The 21,992-nt window shown below is 41.8% G+C and overlaps 1 protein-coding gene across 2 annotated transcripts; it reads left to right on the forward strand.

Moving 5' to 3' along the window:
- The first annotated feature begins 876 nt into the window (after positions 1–876).
- cfap418 (cilia and flagella associated protein 418) lies at positions 877–15,817 on the forward strand. 2 transcript variants are annotated; one of them, XM_078217036.1, is made up of 6 exons: positions 877–993; positions 4,964–5,066; positions 6,695–6,762; positions 9,992–10,057; positions 11,415–11,510; positions 14,513–15,817. In XM_078217036.1, exons 1-6 carry the CDS (start codon positions 893–895, stop codon positions 14,664–14,666), a joined length of 588 nt encoding a protein of 195 aa, XP_078073162.1. In that variant the 5' UTR covers positions 877–892; the 3' UTR covers positions 14,667–15,817. The 2 variants fall into 2 exon arrangements, with proteins under 2 accessions (XP_078073162.1, XP_078073163.1); XM_078217037.1 differs by having other exon boundaries at positions 877–951.
- The last annotated feature ends 6,175 nt before the right edge of the window (positions 15,818–21,992 follow it).

Genomic DNA, 21,992 nt, shown 5'->3' on the forward strand with positions numbered 1-21,992 from the left:
TCATTGATTTTCACTCTTACAGGATATCACAGTGTATCCCAAATTCACATGTCATCATTTTAAGTAACAATAATGAATGAAGTGAATTCATAATGTAGGAATAGATGGGCAATGAATGCTGGCTCAGAGCCAGCGAAGCCCACATCCCTTAAATGAATAAAATAATTTGATTTGATTTATTATTGTCATGTGTATTGGGATACAGTGAAAAGTATTTATTCTTGCTCGCTATACAGACAAAGCATACCGTCCATAGAGTACATAGAGGAGAAGGAAAGGAGAGGGTGCAGAATATAGTGTTACAGTCACAACTAGGGTGGCACGGTGACAAAGGGGTTAGCACAGCTACCTCATTGCGCCAGGGACCTGGGTTCGATTCCCAACTTGGGTGACTGTGTGGAATCTGCACGTTCTCCCCGTGAGTTTCCTCCGGGTGCTCCGGTTTCTGCCCACAGTCAGAAAGACATGCTGGTTAGGTGCATTGGCTAAATTCTACCTCAGTGTACCTGAACAGGCACCCGAGTGTGGCGACCAGGGGATTTTCACAGTAACTTCATTGCAGTGTTAATGTCAGCCTATCTTTCACCTGTTGATCTACATTTTTGAAAGTTTTGCATGCTGATTTCAGATTTGCAGAGATTCTTTTCCACTTGGTGCTGCCTTTCTTTGCTCCAGTGCAGACATGCAGCGCTATCTCAGCGGTTCCTCCCCCCCTCCCCGTCTGCCTCAGCAGCGCTGGCTCGCTCCCGCTCCGGGGGACGGCGCGGGGGAGACAAGAGCTCGCTCGCGCGCGCCGGGGAGGTTCCAGTGCACGGTCGCGCGCGCAGTCGCGCGGCACCGTGCGTCTGAGCGTGAGCGCCCCCGCCCGGCTCCAGGCAACGGCGCTGCTGTGATGGCGGACGACCTGGACGAGCTGCTGGACGAAGTGGAGCTGCGATTCTGCAGGAACAGGTCGGCCGGGGCTGGGGGATCGGACAAGGAGGTGAAACTCAGGTTAAATCCCAGTAATTTGTTTCTCTGAGCTCTGGAGGAGGGGGGAGGGGGGGGGAGAGTGAGGCACTTTGACCATTGTAACTAATTAACCAGGGAGAGAGGGGTCTCAGTGGCATCTTCACCTGGAGGAGGACTAAGCTGACACTGAGAGCAGCAACAACCTGTTGGTCACCAGGCAGCTTGTGGTTTTCACTCTGCACCAGTTATTTCTGGACCCCCCCTCCGATTGAGGAAGAAAGAACTTGGCTTCACTTTGGATTTTCACATTTTAACTTCATTGCAGTGTTAATGTAAGCCTACTGGTGACACTAATAAATAAGCTTTTTGATTTGATTTATTATTGCCACATGTATTGGTATACAGTGAAAAATATTGTTTCTTGCGCGCTATACAGACAAAGCATGCCGTTCAAAGAGGAGAGGAGAGTGTACATACTAGTGTTACAGTCATAGCTAGGGTGTAGAGAAGGATCAACCTAACGCGAGGTAGGGGTCCATTCAAAAGTCTGATGGCAGCAAGGAATAAACTGTTCTTGAGTCAGTTGGTACGTGACCTCAGACTTTTGTATATTTTTTTCCCAACAGAAGAAGGTGGAAGAGTATTATTTTAACTATATGGTGACTTTCACTTTTTGAAGTGTAGCACCGTAACTGTTGTGGTGTGGGGGACTTTATAAAGGGTGTCATTCACTCCCCAGCTACCCATCACAGATAAAACACTCGGTGGGATTTTCAGCCACCCTTGCCCCGAATCTGGAAAATCCCGCCCGAGGTCAACAGACCTTTCCATGGTTTGCTCCTCGCCCATTCCTGTGGCAGGTGGAACGGGAAAATTCGCCCCTTATTTATCAGTGTTTTTCACTTTTTTCACCAGCATGGTCTTCTGTTCTGCGAGTTCACTGTACAGTTTAATACCTAGTTCTGGGCTCCTCAATGAATGGTATTCAGTGAACACCATAGAGAAGTTTTGTGTTGGTTCATGAGTCTGTGTTATTTTTTAGGTAAGCAGTGGGGTGGTTCATTTGGCCTCCGTAATCTGCAATCAGGAGGGGAATGATGCAGTCTGGGGAGAACATTTTAAGTAAACAGTGTATAATGTAGTGCCTCTATCAAATCAGTGAACTGACATTTGACACGAGGCCCAGATTTTGCAGAGGTTGGAAGGGGTGGGGTTTGAACTGTCAGCATTCACTGTCATTACACCTCTGAACCGGACCGTAACTTCAGGATTAGCACAAGAATCTTGGAATGCTCGTCTGCCCCTTACTGTACTATCCCACCACAGACTGCCCTGCTGGCACCCCATCCCCTCCCCCTGCCAGCCAAAAGGTCAGTGAGATCAATTGATATGTGGCTAGAACTTTCCATTGTTACATTGGATACGCAATTTAAAAAATTACACCTCAGTCAAGTGCAACTGGGTTTTTAAGAGCGATCTGCGTATTAATTATTGCTGTACAAAGTATTGGGCCCTAACATTATGTTATATTGGTACGATGCTGTTAAATGTCTGCATTATGACTTACTATGAGATTTTTAAAACTTTTTTTTAGGATATATCAGCTTCAAACTTCACCACATGTGAATGACCCAATCTTTTCTCTCTGTAAAATTAAGGAAGGATTTCGTTTTTGTCTTTTTCATTTTCTGGCTGGCTGCCTGTGTAAGTTCTTCTTTGAATGGCGCTGGGACAGTTTGATTAAATAATTACAGTTCCACGATGGGAATCCTCATTAAACAACATAAGAACATGAGAGAACATAAGAACTAGGAGCAGGAGTAGTTCCTCGAGCCTGCTGCGCCATTCAATACAATCATGGTCGATCTCATCTCCACCTTCTTGCCTGCTCCCCATAACCCTTCATCTAATTATAAGCGTATCTGCTCAAATTTGTATAAAGCTTACAATCCACTGCATGGTGAGAGGAGGGAAAATTCTTGACATAAAGATCACTAGATCTTTTAGAAGACTTTCAAAGTCAGTGATGAACATCTTTCCTTCACCACTGACTATGAATGTCCCTTCATTATTGCTGGATTTTGATCCAGCAATGAAGCAAAAAAGTTCATCACTGACTACAAAGGACAAGGAATTGTTTTTACATTGTTATAATTACCGTGTTGAGTTACAATACTGCTTCATAAAATCCCTACCATATACATGCTGTTTTATTGTCACCAACATCACAAATAACTATTCAGTGGCCTTTTATTTCTTGTTGGCGATAATGCACACCATGCTTTTTCTGAGATTTTGAGAAAGGGTTGCAGATTTAGGCTTTTGTATTTTTTATTATTTTTATGCGATATGGGCATCACTGGCAAGGCCAGCATTTATAGACCACCTCTGATTGAGAAGGTTGTGGTGAACTTTCTTAACTGCAGCTGTCTATATGATGAAGGTACTCACACAGCACTCTCAGCTGGGGAGTTTGAAGATTTTTATCCGGCAATAATGAAGGGACATCCAAGTCAGGATAGTGTGTGGAGGGAAGAGAACTTTGTGGTGTTCCCATGTCCTTGCTGCCCAGATGGCCGAACTCATGACCTTCTAGGTAATTGTGGCTATGGATTTGGAAGGTACTGGTGAAAAGGCCTCGATGAGTCGCTACACTGCATTAGATGGTACATACTGTAGCTATGATGCATAGGTAGTGGACGGAGTGAATGCCAGCTGTGGTAGAATGGGTGACAATCAAACAGGCTGCTTTGTGCTAGATGGTGTCGAGCTTCGAGTGTTGTTGAAGCAGCACTCTTCCAGCACATATAAAGAGACCACTCACTGAAACTGTGGATGGTTGAGTTAGGAGATAAATGCTCTGTAAATAAATATCAGACTGAGTAAAGATTGGTTCCAGTATCATCCTTCACCAGTTGGTTTTCTGTATTGCAACATAAGGGATCAAAGTTTCCTTTAGCTACTCTCCTTTTTATATACTTAATAAAAGCTGTTAAAATCCTGGCTGGTTTACTCTCATGTTTTTTACCCTCTTTTGGTCATCTTTTTGGTGGCCCTTTGGTTTCTAAAATTCTCAATCCTCCAGTTCACCATTATTTGCAACATTATCTTTTATTCTAATACTAACCTGAACTTCCATCCACAGGTGGATCTTTCTTGCTGATTTTTTAAAAAATGGAGCATATTTTTATTGAACATTTCGAATACTCTCTTTAAATGTTTCACACTGTCTATTTATCAACATATGTTTCAGTCTCCACAGGGAAAAACTGCTTATACAATGAATTCCATACTGATTTTGAAAGTGGCTCACTCCAGACCCAAACAAGAATTTTAAATTTAAACAAATCCAATTACACAGGTATGGGGGGAAGCTCGCTAAGATTAACTGGGTAAATTGACTAAAATGGATGTTGATAAAGAGACAATGGGAAACATTCAGGATCTTATGTACTTCAATCAAGCCACCCCCCACTCTTCTACACTCAAGTGGAAAGAAGTCCAGTCTTTCTAACCTATTCTCATATGACAACCCGCTCAATCCAGATATCAACCTCCTCTGAACCACCCACAATGCAATACACCCTTCCTTAAATAAAGAGATACAGTATTTGAGATGCAGTCTCACTAATGCCCTCTACGACTGAGGCATGAAATCCTTACTTTAATGTTCAATTCCTCTCATAATAAAGGATAGCATTCCAATAACCCTTCTGATTACATGCTGCACCTTTGGTACAATTATTGTATTGTAGCTTCTGCGTTTTCTCTTAAAGACAGATTTGATAATCCAGCTGACTTCCAAAATGTCACAATCTATATTTTTTGCTTACAGGAGTTGACCAGCCTTCTACGTATTTCCAATATTTTCTGTTTTTATAACAGATTTCAGGTGTTGCAATCTTGTCATTCTAATGTGAAATATTTGAAGCTGTAGGTTCATCATCGAACTCTCCTCTTACACAGATGCAAAGATTAGGTAAAGTTTAATGTATTGTGTTACATTTTCCAGTGCACCTTCAGTCCGATCAAAACAAAATTCCAAAGAGGAAGACGATTTAAGTGATCTTATTGAAGATATTTTCCATGATGATCCAAGTGTATCTGATCTTTCTGTAAGTTGAATGAAATTTGTTTATGAAAATCTATTTATCATTTTGCCCAAGAAACACTTTAGCACCATTTTGTATGTGTTTAAATGACCTTGTAGAACTGTGCAAGGATATATATTGGATATATATTGTGCACTAGTTATTTTATAATCTCCTATGTAACTCCAGTCTAAAACCTGCCTCAATTTACTCTCTGGTTCCTGATATTTAATGGGCCAAACCGTGTAGTCTCTGGATCCTCTGAGATTTGATGTATAACTGAAGATGCACATAAGGACCCTGAGGAGGTCCTAGTGTGTGAAACTATGTGGGAACCGCCCAAGAAGTTTAAACTTCCAAAGGACAACTCCGCAAATCGCTTCAACTCTGAGCTGTAGTTGAGACTTTGGACATTTCCAATGCGCTTGCTTGAATAGTTACCCAGGAAACGTTGGACAGTTTAAAACCTAGTTTAACATCTGAGAAGCTCCTCAACTGACATCCTCATCACACCCCCTTCCCCCGCCCCACTACAACACCCCAGACCAGCCGACTATCTCCTTGTCCAGGCTAAGAGCCCCCTCCCTCCTGAGCCCTAGACTACCCACCCATGAACTAAGTCATCCATTCACTAACATTCAAAACCTGGACCTTTAAACTTACCATGTGGCAGCTAATGTCATAAAAAGTGACACCCAATACCCCTCAGTCTTAGAATTTTCCATTTTCTCTCAATTTATAAATTATGAGGCTTTTCTACTCTTCCTGCCAAAGTGGACAAGTTCACATTTTTCCACCTTATACCTCCATCTGCTAAATTTTAGCCCTCTCACTTAACCTATCTCAATTCCTTTGCAGCCTCCTTTTATCCTCTTCACAGCTTTCTACCTATCTTTGTGTCATCAACAAATTTAGCAACCATATATTTATTCCCTTCATCCAATCATTGATAGAGACTGTGAATAGTTGAGGACCCAGCACTGATCCCTGTAGCACTCCACTCTTTTAGGTCTTGTCAACCTTAAAAGGACCCATTTACTCTGTAATAAAAATTGTAATAAAAGTATATTCAATGAATCATATCTAAAGAAATAATAAAACCATTGATTGCAAAATACCAAAAAAATCACCTGCCCAGACATGCTTGTTTGGAACCATCCTCGTGTATGGGGACATACTAGTTTACCAATGTTCTATATTTAAACCAATAGAATCCCTACAGTGCAGAAAGGGGCCATTCAGGCTATTGAGTCTGCACCGACTCTCTCTAATAGAGCATCTTACCCAGGCCCTGTTACCTGATATAATTACCTCACTAATCCCCCCAACCTACACATCTTGGGACATTAAGGGGCAATTTAGCATGGCCAGTCGACCTAACCTAACCTGCATATCTTCATACTGTGGGAGGAAATTGGAGCACACGGAGGAAACCCACGCAGACATGGGGAGAACGTGCAAACTCCATGCAAACAGTCACCGAAGGCTGGAATCGAACCTGGATCGCTGGTGCTGTGAGGCAGCAATGCTAACCACCATGCCTGCCCTAACTTTAAATCGGATGCTTCATAAAAAGTGAAAATGGTTGATACTGTGTTTTTGGAAGTTCTATTTACATTATTTGAAACGTCACTCAATGCCCTTTGTTACAGAAGTCAAGCCCAGGAACAATAACAAATTGTTCAGGTCACAGAGCTTCTTCTCAGACCAAGGGTAGAAAGTAAGTTCATGAAATATGCTCTTTATACAATGTTGAGGTTAATAATTGTAGTCGGCAATAACTAAAATTCATGTTGATGTGAAGTTTGACACACTTATGATTTTGTTAAGTTGTATAAAATGATAAATATAAGATAGTCTAACTATTTTGAACCTGTTTTACACAAGAATACAATAATTAGGAGCAAGAGTAGGACTTTCGGCACCTCGAACCTGCTCCATCATTCAATAACATCGTGGCTGATCTGATTGTGGTCTCACCTACACTTTTCGTGTCTGCCCTCCATAACCCTTGACTTCCTTGATCATCAAAAATCTATCTAACTCGGCCTTGAATATTCAATGACCCACAATCAATGGCTGTCTCTAATTAGCTCAGTCCGTAACTACAGATTTTAGTAACTTGTACACAGCAGAGTCAAATAAGTTTATAATTTCCTGGTTTCTTTCCCTTGTGTTTCTAAAATAATGGAGTGACTTTGGAATTTTCCAATCTCGAGGGACAAAACCTGAATCGGGAGAACTTTGGAAAGTTATGGCTAAGAAATCTGCATGTTCCCACTCCTGGAAGAGCTCAGTGTCTCTAATTTGTAGCATTTCAGCCATTTGCATTTAAAAATAGCACCAAGAGACTCCATATTGAAAATCCAGCCCTGTTTTACTTAACACATTTCTTATTCATCACTTCTGCTATAAGTATTTCAGTTGTTGTAGAGTTCCCTTCATTCGAAGTATCCATGCCGCTATATGTGACCTGAACCCTGGCTTTATCCTTTTTTATCATTAAGCTATATTTTGTACAATTTAAGGACTGAGCCCTCTGGTACCCATTTTTGAGTTTAAAGTCATTTTTACAATCCTGTTTGTTTTCACTAAGACCTTGGTTCCAGCCGGGTTCAGGTGCAGTTCCCTTCTGTCCCAGTTTGTTACCAGCCTCCCGTGAAATAGAAACCCTTCTAACACCACTCCTGTGGCCATGTATTCACCCTTCTGATTTGTTTGTTGCAATGCCAATTGACACATGACTGATAACAATCTTGTGATTACCATCCTTGAGGTCCTGGTTTTTAATTTAGCTCCTAACCCCTGATAGTCCCTCAGCAGGACTTCCTCCATTTTCTTCCCTTTATGAATTTGTCCCAAAATGAACCATGCCATCTGGATATTCCTTCTCCCTTTCCAACCACATGGAGATATTCCTTACCCTGGTAACAAGTAGTTAAGATGTGGAGATGCCGGCGTTGGACTGGGGTGAACACAGTAAGAGTTTTAACAACACCAGGTTAAAGTCCAACAGGTTTATTTGGTAGCAAATACCATTAGCTTTCGGAGCACTGCTTGGAGTGGAAATGTGCTCTCAAACAGGGCACAGAGACACAAAAATCAAGTTACAGAATACTGATTAGAATGCGAATCCCTACAGCCAGCCAGATCTTAATGATACAGACAATGTGGGTGGAGGGAGCATTAAGCACAGGTTAAAGAGATGTGTATTTGTGTAACAAGTAGTTAAGCCACACATTTAAGGAGTCATGATTGTGGCTGCAATGGAAGCTATTTAAATCCAAATTATTTAATCTCCTATGGTCCTAATCTTCATCTCCTACTTTTGGGCAGCTTCTGACCCGTGGTGCCTAGGTGAGCATCCTTTCTTCTAATGCTAATTGGTTTTTAGTATTTAATATCTGTTTAATAAGACCCATGTGACCTCCTCTGTTGACAGTACATATCCACTTCATGGCCAAATGTTCTATGTCACATCTTCCTTTTTCATCCTGTCTATCTCAAATCCTTTTTTTAATTTTTACTTCTATTGTTCATTACTGTTTAGTCTTAGCTTTAACATAGTGCAGGGCTATCCAGTACCTTTAGTGCAAGTTTGTGCTAAACATCTGAAAATAGTTTTGGACTATACTGTACCTGCTTAGAGCAAATGCCACTGGCAGTGGAAGGAGGAAAGGTAGGGTGATAGAAGAGATCGCATCAGAAATTGATTTGGAGGGTGGAAATCTTGTGGTTGTAGAGTATTAGAGATATTGATTCAACACCTATTGCTTCATATACAAGTGTTCACTTGCTTTTGTTCTTCCACCCAATTCCTGGTCCCCTGGAGCCTTTTGTCTTGCCAATTTTTCATGCTGCCCTTTCTATCTCTTAACTTTTAGCTGTTTACACACTCTTGATTTTAACCCTGCCCTGGACAGCTGGAAGGCATTCAGCCAGAGCGGGAGAGCGGGGGTGGGGGGGGGGGGGGGGGGGGGGGCGTTAAAATATTAAGATTGAGTAACCTAACCCAGTATCATTGCTAAAGTATTTAAAATCACAAATAGACCATCAACATGAAGCCTTTAAAGGTAGGTCGGGATCTAACCAACATTTAGAAGTCAAGTCCAATTGCATCAATTTAAGTGTAGGTCAGTGGGAAGCCAATGTTGTCAGCAAATGCTTTTGGTGCTGCCATTACATTGCTGCAATCAGGAGACCCATAGACAACACTCATTATACTTGTATTTTTTTTCTTTTTCCACATGACTGCCACCTACTGTTGCCGTTGGTGCAAGACAGACAATTCCTGAGCACCCAGTGCCTCTAATTGAGTGTCAAGCTCACCCTTGGTGAATTAGCCAATTTGCATTTAAAAATAACGTCAAGAGATGCACTCCATATGGACCATGAAGAACAGGAGTCATCACAAGCGAGCCTTTCTTCCCAACCATCCCAACTGTGGCCCACATTTTCTGCCACCCCAATCTCAGGGATCCTTGATCAGCTACCTCCCTCAGTCATGGACTAGAATGATCCACCCCACTGACTGACTGGGTGTGTCCCGTGAGTCCCCTACTGTGGCTTCCTCTTGCTCCTTGTTGCCTCCGCTTACCAGCCTGGCAGCCTATTAGGCCGTAGTCTGCCCATTAAGATTGGCAGGACCTCTATATCCCTGGCTTTGCTAGGTTCTTTTCACACCACTGTGCTTTCCATACAAGCCACCAGTTAATATTGCGGTATCTGTGTCGCATGTTATCCTTTATTTTTCCCATTATTCCACCTTTAGTGTGCTGCTAGTGTGTTTTTTTGAAATGCCCAGTGTGAAATAAAGATGGGAATGGGGGTGACTTGTTATTGGACTGTGTCAACACACTAGAAGAATTAAGTGTGTAGGGGGAGCATTCTAAATACTTTGAGCAGCATACAACATCTGAATAGAGCTCTATTGAATGCTTTGCTTTTAGGTGTTGTCCAGTTTATCTCGGTGGTAGTTCTGCACCCCTAGGACTGGGAACAAATACATCTCCAAGGTATTTTTTTCAGATTTCTTTTACTAATCTCTAATTGTAGTCCATATCAGATAGAATTATAATGCATCTGTTGTTTGTTATATCAGTATGGAAATTTTTTAATATTAAAAAGCATTTTTCAGCGATTGTATCAACATTCAACTCGACAAAATACTGATTTTAACTCATTAGATTAAAGTATCACCTATGGATTTCCTCATGTCCAGATATTTCCCTTGTAAAGGCTGCTAAAACTGCCCCACTCGATACAGCAGCTTTCTTCCCTTCACTTCAACTACTGCTAGTACATTATATGAAAATTATTCATATGAAACAGTTTTTATTGCCCTCATATGTTTGATAAAGCTGGAGTGATAGTTTTTGTTGACAATTAATAAATTCAGAATGCGAATGCCTCGGGCAAGCCAATTGGAGTGCAATTCAACTGTTGACTTTCTCCTGGAATATCACTGTTTACTCTGGTATAAATGCAAGAATCAGTACATTGGCTTCTGATTCTCCTCTTGTGGCTTGAACACTCATCTCTAAGTATATTTGATAAAGACTTGCATTAATATAGCACCTTCATCATATCATCTTTGAGTGTCAGGGATCTTTTGAGTTCACCTTGAGCCACTTACACACACTTCTCATCCCCATTGCAATACCTTCAACATCACTCCCTGACTAGGATCGCAGTGTTTGCTCAAATCCTGGAACAGTGCTTAAAACGAAAACTCTGGAAATTATACTAATAAATGAACCTAGCTGACACTAAAGATCAGCTCCCAAACATCCATTTCTGGTGGGCCAGGTTCTATACAGAGAGCACACATTTAAAATATTGTAATTTTCAATGGGACCATCTTGATTTCCCCAGGTATTCTCTATAACTCAGAGCGCGATTGTATTTGGCAGTGTAACTTCTCATCAGTGTTGCTGACAGAATGGTGTTCGATGTTCCTTACTCGTGATAGTCCTTATTTTAACAGAGGTAGCCTGGTTCATGTGATTGTGCTCCAAGACTGAAGGATAAGACCTTGCACTGCTAGTTCCTCACTCGATTGATTCCTAATCTGAATGACGCTGTGAGAAGAGCTGAATGCTGTCTGACTATATCTCCTTAAGGAAACACTAAAAATCAATGAGCAAGACACCTCCAAAACCAACTTTTTCACAGTTATGAGGCAAATGTTGAGCTTCAGGAATTTCCAAGAAATAATTAAGTTGATTTTTTAAATGAAAATAAAGATCCACTAACAGACTGTAAGATAGACAGATAACCTGGCTTACTGATTGTTGTGTTTTGGTTATTTATAAAAGTTATTTGCACAATTTATCTTGTGAAGACAACATATTTCTTTTTTTTAATAAACAGGACATGTGATCAACTCCGCTGTACTACCTGTGACTTTAGAGTAATTACACTTGATGATTATGAATGGAACAAGTCATGCGACTACTTCTTTTTTAGGTATGTTTGGCTATATGCAAGTATATGACTGATAGTCTAGTATGGAACAGAAACATTAAAACGTTTCAGCAAACTCTTGCATAATGTTAGGTTTTTACTCCACTTTTATATAGGCCCAGATTTTGCTGTTGAAATAATGGTGAGGCTAATGGCGCTTGCTGTTATTTAAGTACAAATGTTACAGACAAGTGAACTCGATTATTCAATAGTTGCGAAAGCTGCAACTCCCTGTCCAGCTCACTGATGAAATGCGCTCAATTGCGTACAGTTGCAAGATAGACATGATTTAAGTTTGCCACAGAAAGTTAACTCTGATCCATCTAAGTACCCTTCCAGCATCGTGGTAAGTGTAAATGACTGCCAGTCAGCCCCTCTGGGATTGAAAATAAATTATTTGAAGTATGAGTTTCACTCCTTCAGGTTTACATTGTTGTTGGAGATTTTAAAACTGTCTCCTTTTTCTCTCCCTCTTAATAGACTCTTTCTTTCCCTCTCCATTCTCTTGTGTAGCTAATTCTGAAATTAAATTTATCCACTGTAATTTGAATTTTCTTCTCTATTCGTTTGCTTTTAGTTTCCTGATCCTTCAATCTGTTGGATTAAGAAATTGGAAGAAATATATGATAAATTGCTTGTCTGCGTATCATTGGGCAAATAGACACTTTTTAGCATTCAAACCCACATCCAATGAGTCAATACACTGATTAAATTAGACTAGATTATAGTGTTACCTATGAATTTCCTCATATCCAGGTTACATCGTTGTATTTCCCTTTATAAAGGCTTCTGAAATTGCTCTGTTTAATACAACAGTTTGAGGAAATGCATAGTTGCTTGTCCTGTTTACTCAGATCTCTGATACTATATTCCTCACTGTGCTGTTGCTGACACTTATAGCAACTTGCCAAGTCACATTGTTTAAAATTATGACCCATAGTTTTGTGCTCAATAGTTATAATTCCTTGCTTTCGATTTTATGAATCTGAATTTATAAAATTAGCTGTTACACATTCTCTACTACTCAAAAGTATTGGGCGCGATTTTCCCAGCCCGCTGCACTGTTCGAGTAGCGCAGTGGGCCAGGAAATGTCAGCAAGAGCGCTGTAGCAGGACACTGGTCGCAACTTTCCTGGGCCATTTTTTAATGGCCAACTGCCCTTGGGCAACTAGGGATGGGCAAAAATTGCTGGCCAGCCAGTGACAACTATGTCCCATGAACGAATGAAAAAATAATTCTTGATGAGCAAGGGAGAGTGAAAGGTCATCGGAAGTTGGCAAGAATGTGGAGTTGAAGTTGTTATCAGATCATCCATGATTTTATTGAATGGCAGAGCAGAATCAAGGGGCCGAGTGGCCTACTCGTGCCCCGAAAGGAGTACAAATACATCAACCACAGGTTAACAAGGCTATTTAAAAAAGCCATTAAAAAGGCAACTCAAGCACTAGGTCCTGTTTCTAAAGGAATAAATATGATAATAGGGAAACTGTGCTGAACCTGGAATCAAACCTTGGTTAGATCACATTTAGGGCATTGCATGTAGTTTAGGTGGTCATCGTATAAAACAATATAGTCACTGGAGAGGGTGCAGAGAAGATTTACAAGGACAATACCAGAAATATATGGATATACATATCAGGAAAGGATTGACCAGATCAGTCTCTTTTCTGTCAAAAAAAAAAGAAGGCTGAGGGAGTGACTTAATGGAGGCCTTTAAAATTATGAAAGTTTTTGTTAACGTTGATTCAGTGACAATGTTTCCTGTTGTGAGGAAGAGTATAATTGGAGACCATTGACTTAAGATCGTCTTCAAAAAATCCAATAAGGAATTCACAAGAGGCTTCTTTACTCAAAGACCGGTAAGAATGTGGAACTTGCTATCACAGGGAGTGGAACATAACCACCTCGCAAAACAAATCCAATCAAAATTATTCTGTTGCCTTTAATTGCAAGCAATAATTGTAATTAAATTAAATGCGAGTAATAAATGCAACACCTTCCACGATCATCCTCAACACCGGTGCCCCACAAGACTGTGTCCACAGCCCCTTACCATACTCCTTATACACCTCTGACTGTGTGGTGAAATTCCCCTCCAACTCCATTTTCAAGTTTGCTGATGACACCACTGCAGTAGGTCAGATCTCAAGCAATGACGAGACGGAGTACAGGAAAGGAATAGAGAATCTGGTGAACTGGTGCGACAACAATAATCTCTCCCTCAATGTCAGCAAAATGAAGGAGATAGTCATCGACTTCAGGAAGCGTAAAGGAGAACATGCCCCTGTCTCCATCAATAGGGACAAAGTAGAAATGGTCGAGAGCTTCAGGTTTCTAGGTGTCGTGATCACCAATGACCTGTCCTGGTTTCCCCCATGCTGACACTATAGTTAAGAAAGCCCACCAACGCCTCTACTTTCTTAGAAGACTAAGGAAATTCGGCATATCCACTACAACTCTCACCAACTTTTACAGATGCACCATAGAAAGCATTCTTTCTGGTTGTATCACAGCTTGGTATAACTCTTCCTCTGTCCAAGACTGCAAGAAACTACAAAGGGTCATAAATGAAGCCCAGTCCATCACTCAAACCAGCCTTCCACCATTGACACTGTCCACACTTCCCGCTGCTTGGAAAAGCAGCCAGCATAATTAAGGACCCCACACACCCCAGACATACTCTCTTCCACCTTTTCCATCGGGAAAAAGATACAAAAGTCTGAGGACATGTACCAAACAACTCAAGAACAGCTTCTTTCCTGCTGCCATCGGACATTTGAATGGACCTACCTCGCATTCAGTTGATCTTTCCCTATACCCTAGCTATGACTGTAACATTATATTCTGCACTCTCTCCTTTCCTTCTCTATGAACAGTATGTGTTGTATAGCGCACAAGAAACAATACTTTTCACTGTATACTAATACATGTGACAATAATAAATCAATTAATGTTGTATCGTGTTTAAAATATACATGTACCTTTTTTTTGCTTTCACCAACAGAAACAACATGCCTGACTTAAACAAACTGAAAATGAAGACGTTAAGTAGGAGAGGTGCACGAGCATATGCCTGCCAGTGCAGCTGGAGGTCCATCCAGAACCTAACTGACCTCAGAGAAGAACAGGAACTTCGATGGGTATGCGGCAAACATTGAGGGTGAAAGCAAATCTGTCTCCTCCAGCCGCCATTAGAGAGCGATTGTGGGGGTTGGTCCACTGTATTATCTGATATAATGTCAGACTTGTAAATTTTTTTTTAAATACAAGACGAGCTATAGTAATTTAATTAATTATTTTTCTGCAGATAAAAACATTCCATGTTAATGTCCCAATTCAATAATGTAGTTGGAAAGTTGTATGTCACTAACACTAAAGAGAATTCAGATTTTTCAAGGTAACATATTGTGGAAAATATAACTGCCAATAGACTTTATCATGCAGGTTCTGTAGTTGAAAAGTATATTGACCTAGGCAAGAACAAACTGAACCAAGTTTGATATAAAAATCCACATGGGAAATATATTTAAGATCTGTGTCAGCCTGGTTCTCCCATTGGGTCACTGCTTTAAGCACAATAGTTACAAATGAACTCTAATCTGCCTTTCTCTGTGTAAAGTTGCCTCCATTATTTTCTGCCTTTGTTGCTGTAGTTTGTCACTGCATTCTTCACAGATTATCGGTGTCAATTCCTCCCGATGATTTTGACCATACTCAAGGAATTATTAGATAATTTTCTGTAAAGTGGAAAACGGTGTTGCATCAATGACAGAAAGGTTAAGAGTGCTCGAGTTTATAAACAGTTACGCGGAAAGCAGGTATTTGTGTTAATCTCTTGTGTTTACTGCAACGTTTATTTCCTAACAAATTTTGATTGATGCAAAGATCACCCTTTTCATGAATTGAAGATTTCATTCATCGGATATCCCACAGCTGGAAAAATATATTGACTGTTGATCAGATTATCTACATAAGAACTTCTAAAATTCAAAGGCTATACACTGGATAAATAAAGGGCAGTTACACCTGGGCATTCCAATACATGTCTGTTAGGCTTTGCAGAAGACTTATTAAAATGTTGTCGGTTTTAGATTCACTTACTGCTGTGACAAGTAATTGGTCAAAAATGTAAATAAAATTTTGGAATATCGGTATGTAATTGTTGTATTTAACTTGAATGTTTTTCGGTGTATTTGAACACTTTGTAAGCTTCACTGGATAGATACTGCAAATTTTGTCTTCCATTCTTAAAGATTTTTCCATAATGAATTTCAAACTTTGCTGAAATTCGAATAAAATGTATACTTTGAACTTTGTGCCCCAGATGTAATTACATTTGATCTTCTGAATCCAATTCTGACCTTTGTTTCCTGGGCTGCCATAGCATGTTACATTGAGAAGAAGAGTTAAAAAATGCATTTGTCATTTGTCAGGTGCACTTTCTGCAGAGCTCCTCCCTTCCACCCACCGATCGCCACCCCTGCAGATTTCCCTCCCTTCCCTATTGCCACCCCTGTGGAGCTCCCCTTCACCCTCCCTTTCATAGCTCCATCCCACTCAGGCCCTACCCCCTTGGCAGCTATGGTGCCCAGTGGGCGGTGCCAGAGTGACAGCCCGACCATTATTTTCTGCCCCCGACCACCTGGGAGCTTTAATGGCCTCTGATCCCCTCCCCCCCCCAACGAAGCCACCACATTCAGTCTCCCGCTGGTGGAGACCAGCTGTGATTCTCGCCAGCTATATGACCGGCAAGCAAGTAAGGTCAAGTGAGTCCGGGATGTGCTAATGATGTTTAAATTATGTCATAAGTATTTAAATTGGCTTCACGCCCTTTCATAGAAGAGGAATCAGAGAATCCCTACCGTGCAGAAGGATGTCATTCAGCCCATTGAGCCTGCACCGCCAACAATCCCACCCAGGCCCTATCCTCATAACCCCATGTATTTACCCTGACACTAAGGAACAACTTAGCATAGCTAATCAACCAAACCACATCTTTAGAGTGTGGGAAGGAACTGAGGCACCCGGAGGAAACCCATGCAGACACGGGGGGGGGGGGGGGGAATGTGCATACTCCACACAGTCACCCGAGACTGGAATCAAACCCAGGTCCCTGGCACTGTGAGGCAGCTGTGCTAATCACAGTGCCACTGTGTCCTTCTGGATGCGAAGCTGATTTCACCAGTAAAACAGGACCTGTACAATCAGGGGAGGTGAGGAACCAGGCGAGTTCCTTGTTTTTCACCTCTCACCTGATCATACCACCCTGTCTTGCTGAAAGTCGAGCGGGACGAGGTTATAAGATCGCGTCCATATTTTTAACCCTGCACCTATGGAACAAAAATATCCAAAATACATTATTAAAAACCATGTAACATACAACCAGATAAAACAAGGAACTAGGGAGATAGTGATCCTCATTACAAGTTCTGCACGGGAAAGTGATCCATCATAGGAATCGGAAGTTTATTGTGCTACTTTTCTACAGCAGGAAACCTAGAAATAATAAATGAGTGATGAAAAATCATGTCAAAGTATATAAGATCCTGGATGGTCCTGACAAGGTGGACGTTCAAAGGATGTTTCCTCTTGTGGGTGAGTCCAGAACTGAAAATTAAGGGTCGCCCTTTTAGGACAGAAATGAGGAATTTTTTCTGTGAGTTTTTGCGACATTGGAACCCACTCTGCCTCAGATGGCAGTGGAGGCAGGGTCATTGAATATTTTTAAGGACCAAGTAGATTCCTGTTAGGCAAGGGAATCAAAGGTTATTGGGGGTAGGTGGGAATGTAGAACTTGAAACACAAACAGATCAGCCATGATCATATTGAATGGTGCAGCAGGCTCTCGAGGCCGAATGGCCTACCTCTGTCCCTATTTCATATGTTTGTAAATGTAAAAAGCTAACATTTTATTCAAGTTACTAGAGATTTTAGTATAAAATCTGGCCTTTGAAGCCTTGAAAAATCCCCCCAAAATTGGGTAAGACTCTGCATTCCACCAATCCAATGGTGCATCTAGAGCTAATCCTGTGGCACAGCCAAGATAGCTGAAGGTTCTGGAAATTACTGATGATTTCTTGGCCCTCTGATAAAGGGAATCAGTGGGAAGACATTTCCAATGACATTCAGATACCCAACATTGACATTTGAATATGATCACCTTTCCAGGCCCATGAACTATGGTGGAAATAGCCAACTCAGACATCAAGCTCAAGGATTTGTGGACCCCAAATCAAGCTCTTGGAACCAGTAAAGTCCAAAATCATTTAATCTAAAAGACATAATGAGCATAATTTATCCTTTGCAGTGCCACTTCCTGTCGCCTTTTTGATCGTGACTGAGCTGGCAGCTCAAGGCACGGTGAGTGTCACCAGCAACACACGAGCTGCTGATTCCTACATCAGGATTTCAGGGTTCAGCCTGTATCACAGAGCTGCTGTATGCATAAAATAGGTTATAAAATTTCTAACGTTAATGGAAATCAAAAATGGCACACATACAATATAATATGCTTTGAAAAATACTTAATGTACTAAATTTCATCGCCATCATGCTGTTTAAAATGAAAGCAAATACCCACGATACACTTTTGATCCCATGCAATATTGTAAATGTGTTTATTACCAGATCTCGCTGTTGCGTAAAAAAACCTGCATATTTATTTTCACTTCCCACCACAACATTCCTTCAACAACAAACATGCCTTTGTGACCAATTGTTCAAATAGCCTCCATTCATTAGGCCTTGTCAAAACTATTTCCAAACCATGCCAAAACCAATCACTGCCCACACTGTAATTTTAGTGTAACCGTACTTTTAATGAAAACCCACACTCTGAATGAGTGTCGAGTGTCCGTTTCCACCTTCCTTCTCCTTCGCGCATGTGACCTCCTCAACTAGTGCGGTGATCCCTTTTCCGTGGCATCTAAATCTTGAGTTTGACCTACTGCTGCTGCTTGGTACCCTGCAACCCCCAACCCCCCTCTCCCCATCCTCATCACTATTTCTACCCCATGTGCCGGTATTTGAGAGGCCATAGCTATGAACTATGCTGTTGTCCTGAGAGAAAATACCGCAGTGTGAGCACATTCTGCCAGGTCACTAACCCAACTGACCTGCAGGAACAAAGAGTCCAGAGTCTCTCTCACAGCAACTGTGCCATGTTATCAATGTCTCCTACGATTTCAGTCCTGTTCGCAGTGGGTGTAGTTCTACATGCTTATCACCATAATTCTTAAAATATTTGACTGCACGGATATGTATTTGTTCTTTACATACTTATGACACACTAACTAGATTTTACAGCACCTCGATCCTGCGGATTTCTTTCTTGCCCTCAACAGTAAGGTAAGAATCAAATCTGTTCTTTCAACCAACATCTACATTCCATTAGAATGTACCAGATCGATCAAGACCTCAGAAAATGTACTTTCTAAAGAAAGAAACAATTCTGTTGACAGATTATCCGTCAGTTGACAGATACTGTGTTATCTTAACAAGCTGCTTTTCTCGTGGGATGTACTACAGAGACACTTCAACATTATTAGTTGTGTTGTGAATGTTTTATAGACATCATTGATCATAGATATCTTTATAATTGGGGGAAAAGATAAAATTATTCCATCTAAATAGATTTTTGGCTTTATCAATCATGTGTTGTTCTGCAGCAGCTGCATCAATGTTTTTTATCAGCTGCTAAAATTAGTCACAGCAGAAGGTGGCGCTGTGTGTAAGAAAGAAAATAACTGGGAGGAACAGAATAACTCCTTCAAAAAAAATAGAGACCGGGGATTAAACAAAGGTATTAATCTAGCTCTGGAGCTTAAAATGGGAGAAGGCACTTAAACAGAGTATGCCTGATGGTAGGAGGACAGAAGAGATGGTGGGAAGCAATAATTCAAATCAGGACAATTTTCCAATTTGCATTTTTGTATCAGCAGTAACTAAGTTGTAGAACTCTTCACTCTGAGTCAGAAGGTTGTTCCACCCCAGGACTTGAGCACAAAAATCAAGACTGATACTTCAGGGCAGTATTGAGGTTGGACATGCTGTCTTTTGGATGAGAAATTAAAGCAAGGCCTCACCTGTCTGCCCTCTCAGGTGAATATAAAATACTTCAAAAAAGAACGGGGGAGTTATCCCCATGGTGTCCTGGCCAACCTTTAGCCCTCAACTAAAGTTTATTTATTAGTATCAGAAATAGGCTTACATTAGCACTGCAATGAAGTTACTATGAAAATTCCTTAGTCGCCACACTCCGGTGCCTGTTCAGGTGCACTGAGGGGGAGGATTTAGCATGACCAATGCAGCTAACCAACACATCTTTCAGACTGTGGGAGGAAACCGGAGCACCTGGAGGAAACCCACGCAGACACGGGGAGAACGTGCAGACTCCACACAAACAGTCACCCGAGGCTGGAATTGAACTTGGGTTCCTGGTGCTGTGAGGCAGCAGTGCTAATCACTGTGCCACCGTGCCGCCGTCACCTGGGTTTGTAACAAATTAGGAGGAATGCCAACCGGATGGTGACAAATCGAGGTGTCCCGTCCAGATCAACAAAATTAGGGAACCTCACCTGGGGGTGGGTTGTAACACTGTCCAACAGATCATAGTGGTCAGTATAAAGTAACATCTTCTAAGATAATAGCAAAAGCTGAGGATACAGTGAGGCCCAAAATCCAGCAGAGAAATGGAATCTGCCCCAGGAGAAAACAAATTTCCATCCACAGCCCAATAAAGTAGCAGAGTAAAACTGAGAGAGCAGCAAGGTCTGCAAGACACAGCAGGCTACAAGATGAAGACATGTAAAATTGCCGGCTCCAACGCACCCCTCCCTGATGAGCTCCATGCATTCTATGCCTGTTTTGAGCGAGAGCACGCCCTCCACCCCAGGAGCTTCGGACAAACCCGTATCCGAGGTCACCATCGCAGACCTCACAGCAGCCTTCTCGAAGGTCAACCCACAGAAAGCGACTGGCCCGGATGGGGTACCCAGACGAGCATTCAGATCTTGTGCGGACCAGCTGGTGGGGGTATTCACAGACATCTTCAACCTCTCTTTATAACAATCCGAGGTCCCTATCGGCTTCAAGAAGACGACCATCATCCTGGTACCAAAGAAAAGCCAGGCAGTGTGCCTTAATGACTATTGACCGGTGGCTCTAGCATCCATCATTATGAAGTGCTTCGAAAGGCTAGTCATGGCATGAATCAATTCCGGCCTCCCAGATTTCCTGGATCCACTACCGTTTGCTGATCACCGCAACAGGTCCACAGCAGACACCATCTCCCTGGAGCTCAATCCTGGAACACCTAGAATACAAAGACACCTATGTCAGACTCCAATTTATTGGCTACAGATCAGCCTTCAACACCATTATTCCTACGAAACTCAATTCCAAACTCCGTGGGCCTGGGTGTCAGCTCCTCTCTCTGTGACTGGATCCTGAATTTCCTAACCGACAGATCATAATCAGTAAGGGTGGGCAACAACACCTCCTCCACGATCATCCTCAACACCGGTGCCCCACAAGACTGTGTCCTCAGCCCCTTACTACACTCCTTATACACCTATAACTGTGTGGCCAAATTCCCCTCAACTCAATTTTCAAGTTTGCTGGCGACACCACTGTAGTGGGTCAGATCTCAAACAATGATGAGACGGAGTGCAGGAATGAGATGGAGAATCTGGTGAACTGGTGCGGTGACAATAATCTCTTCCTCAATGTCAACAAAATGAAGGAGTTGGTCATCGATTTCAGGAAGCATAGTGGAGGACATGCCCCTGTCTACATCAATGGGGACGAAGTAGAAATAGTCTCAAGCTTCAAGTTTTTAGGTGTCCAGATCACCAACAACCTGTCCTGGTCCCCCCATGCTGACACTATAGTTAAGAAAGCCCACCAATGCCTCTACTTTCTCAGAAGACTAAGGAAATTTGGCATGTCAGCTACGACTCTCACCAACTTTTACAGATGCACCATAGAAAGCATTCTTTCTGGTTATATCACAGCTTGGAATGGCTCCTGCTGTGTCCAGGACCACAAGAAACTACAAAGGGTCACAAAGGAAGCCCAGTCCATCACTCAAATCAGCCTCCTACCTATTGACTCTGTCTATACTTCCCGCTGCCTCGGAAAAGCAGCCTGCATAATTAAGGACCCCACGCACCCCGGACATTCTCTCTTCCACCCTCCTCCATTGGGAAAAAGATAGAAAAGTCTGAGGACATGTACCAACCGACTCAAGAACAGTTTCTTCCCTGCTGCCATCAGCCTTTTGAGTGGACCGACCTCGCATTAAGTTGATCTTTCTCTACACCCTAGCTATGACTGTAACTACATTCTGCACTCTTTCCTTTCCTTCTCTATGTACGGTATACTTTGTTTGTATAGCATGCAAGAAACAATACTTTCCACTGTATCACAATACATGTGACAATAATAAATCAACCCAAATCAAATTCAGTGCAATTGAATATCAG

The sequence above is a fragment of the Mustelus asterias genome, chromosome 7 (assembly GCF_964213995.1).
Source record: "Mustelus asterias chromosome 7, sMusAst1.hap1.1, whole genome shotgun sequence".
NCBI lineage: Eukaryota > Metazoa > Chordata > Chondrichthyes > Carcharhiniformes > Triakidae > Mustelus > Mustelus asterias.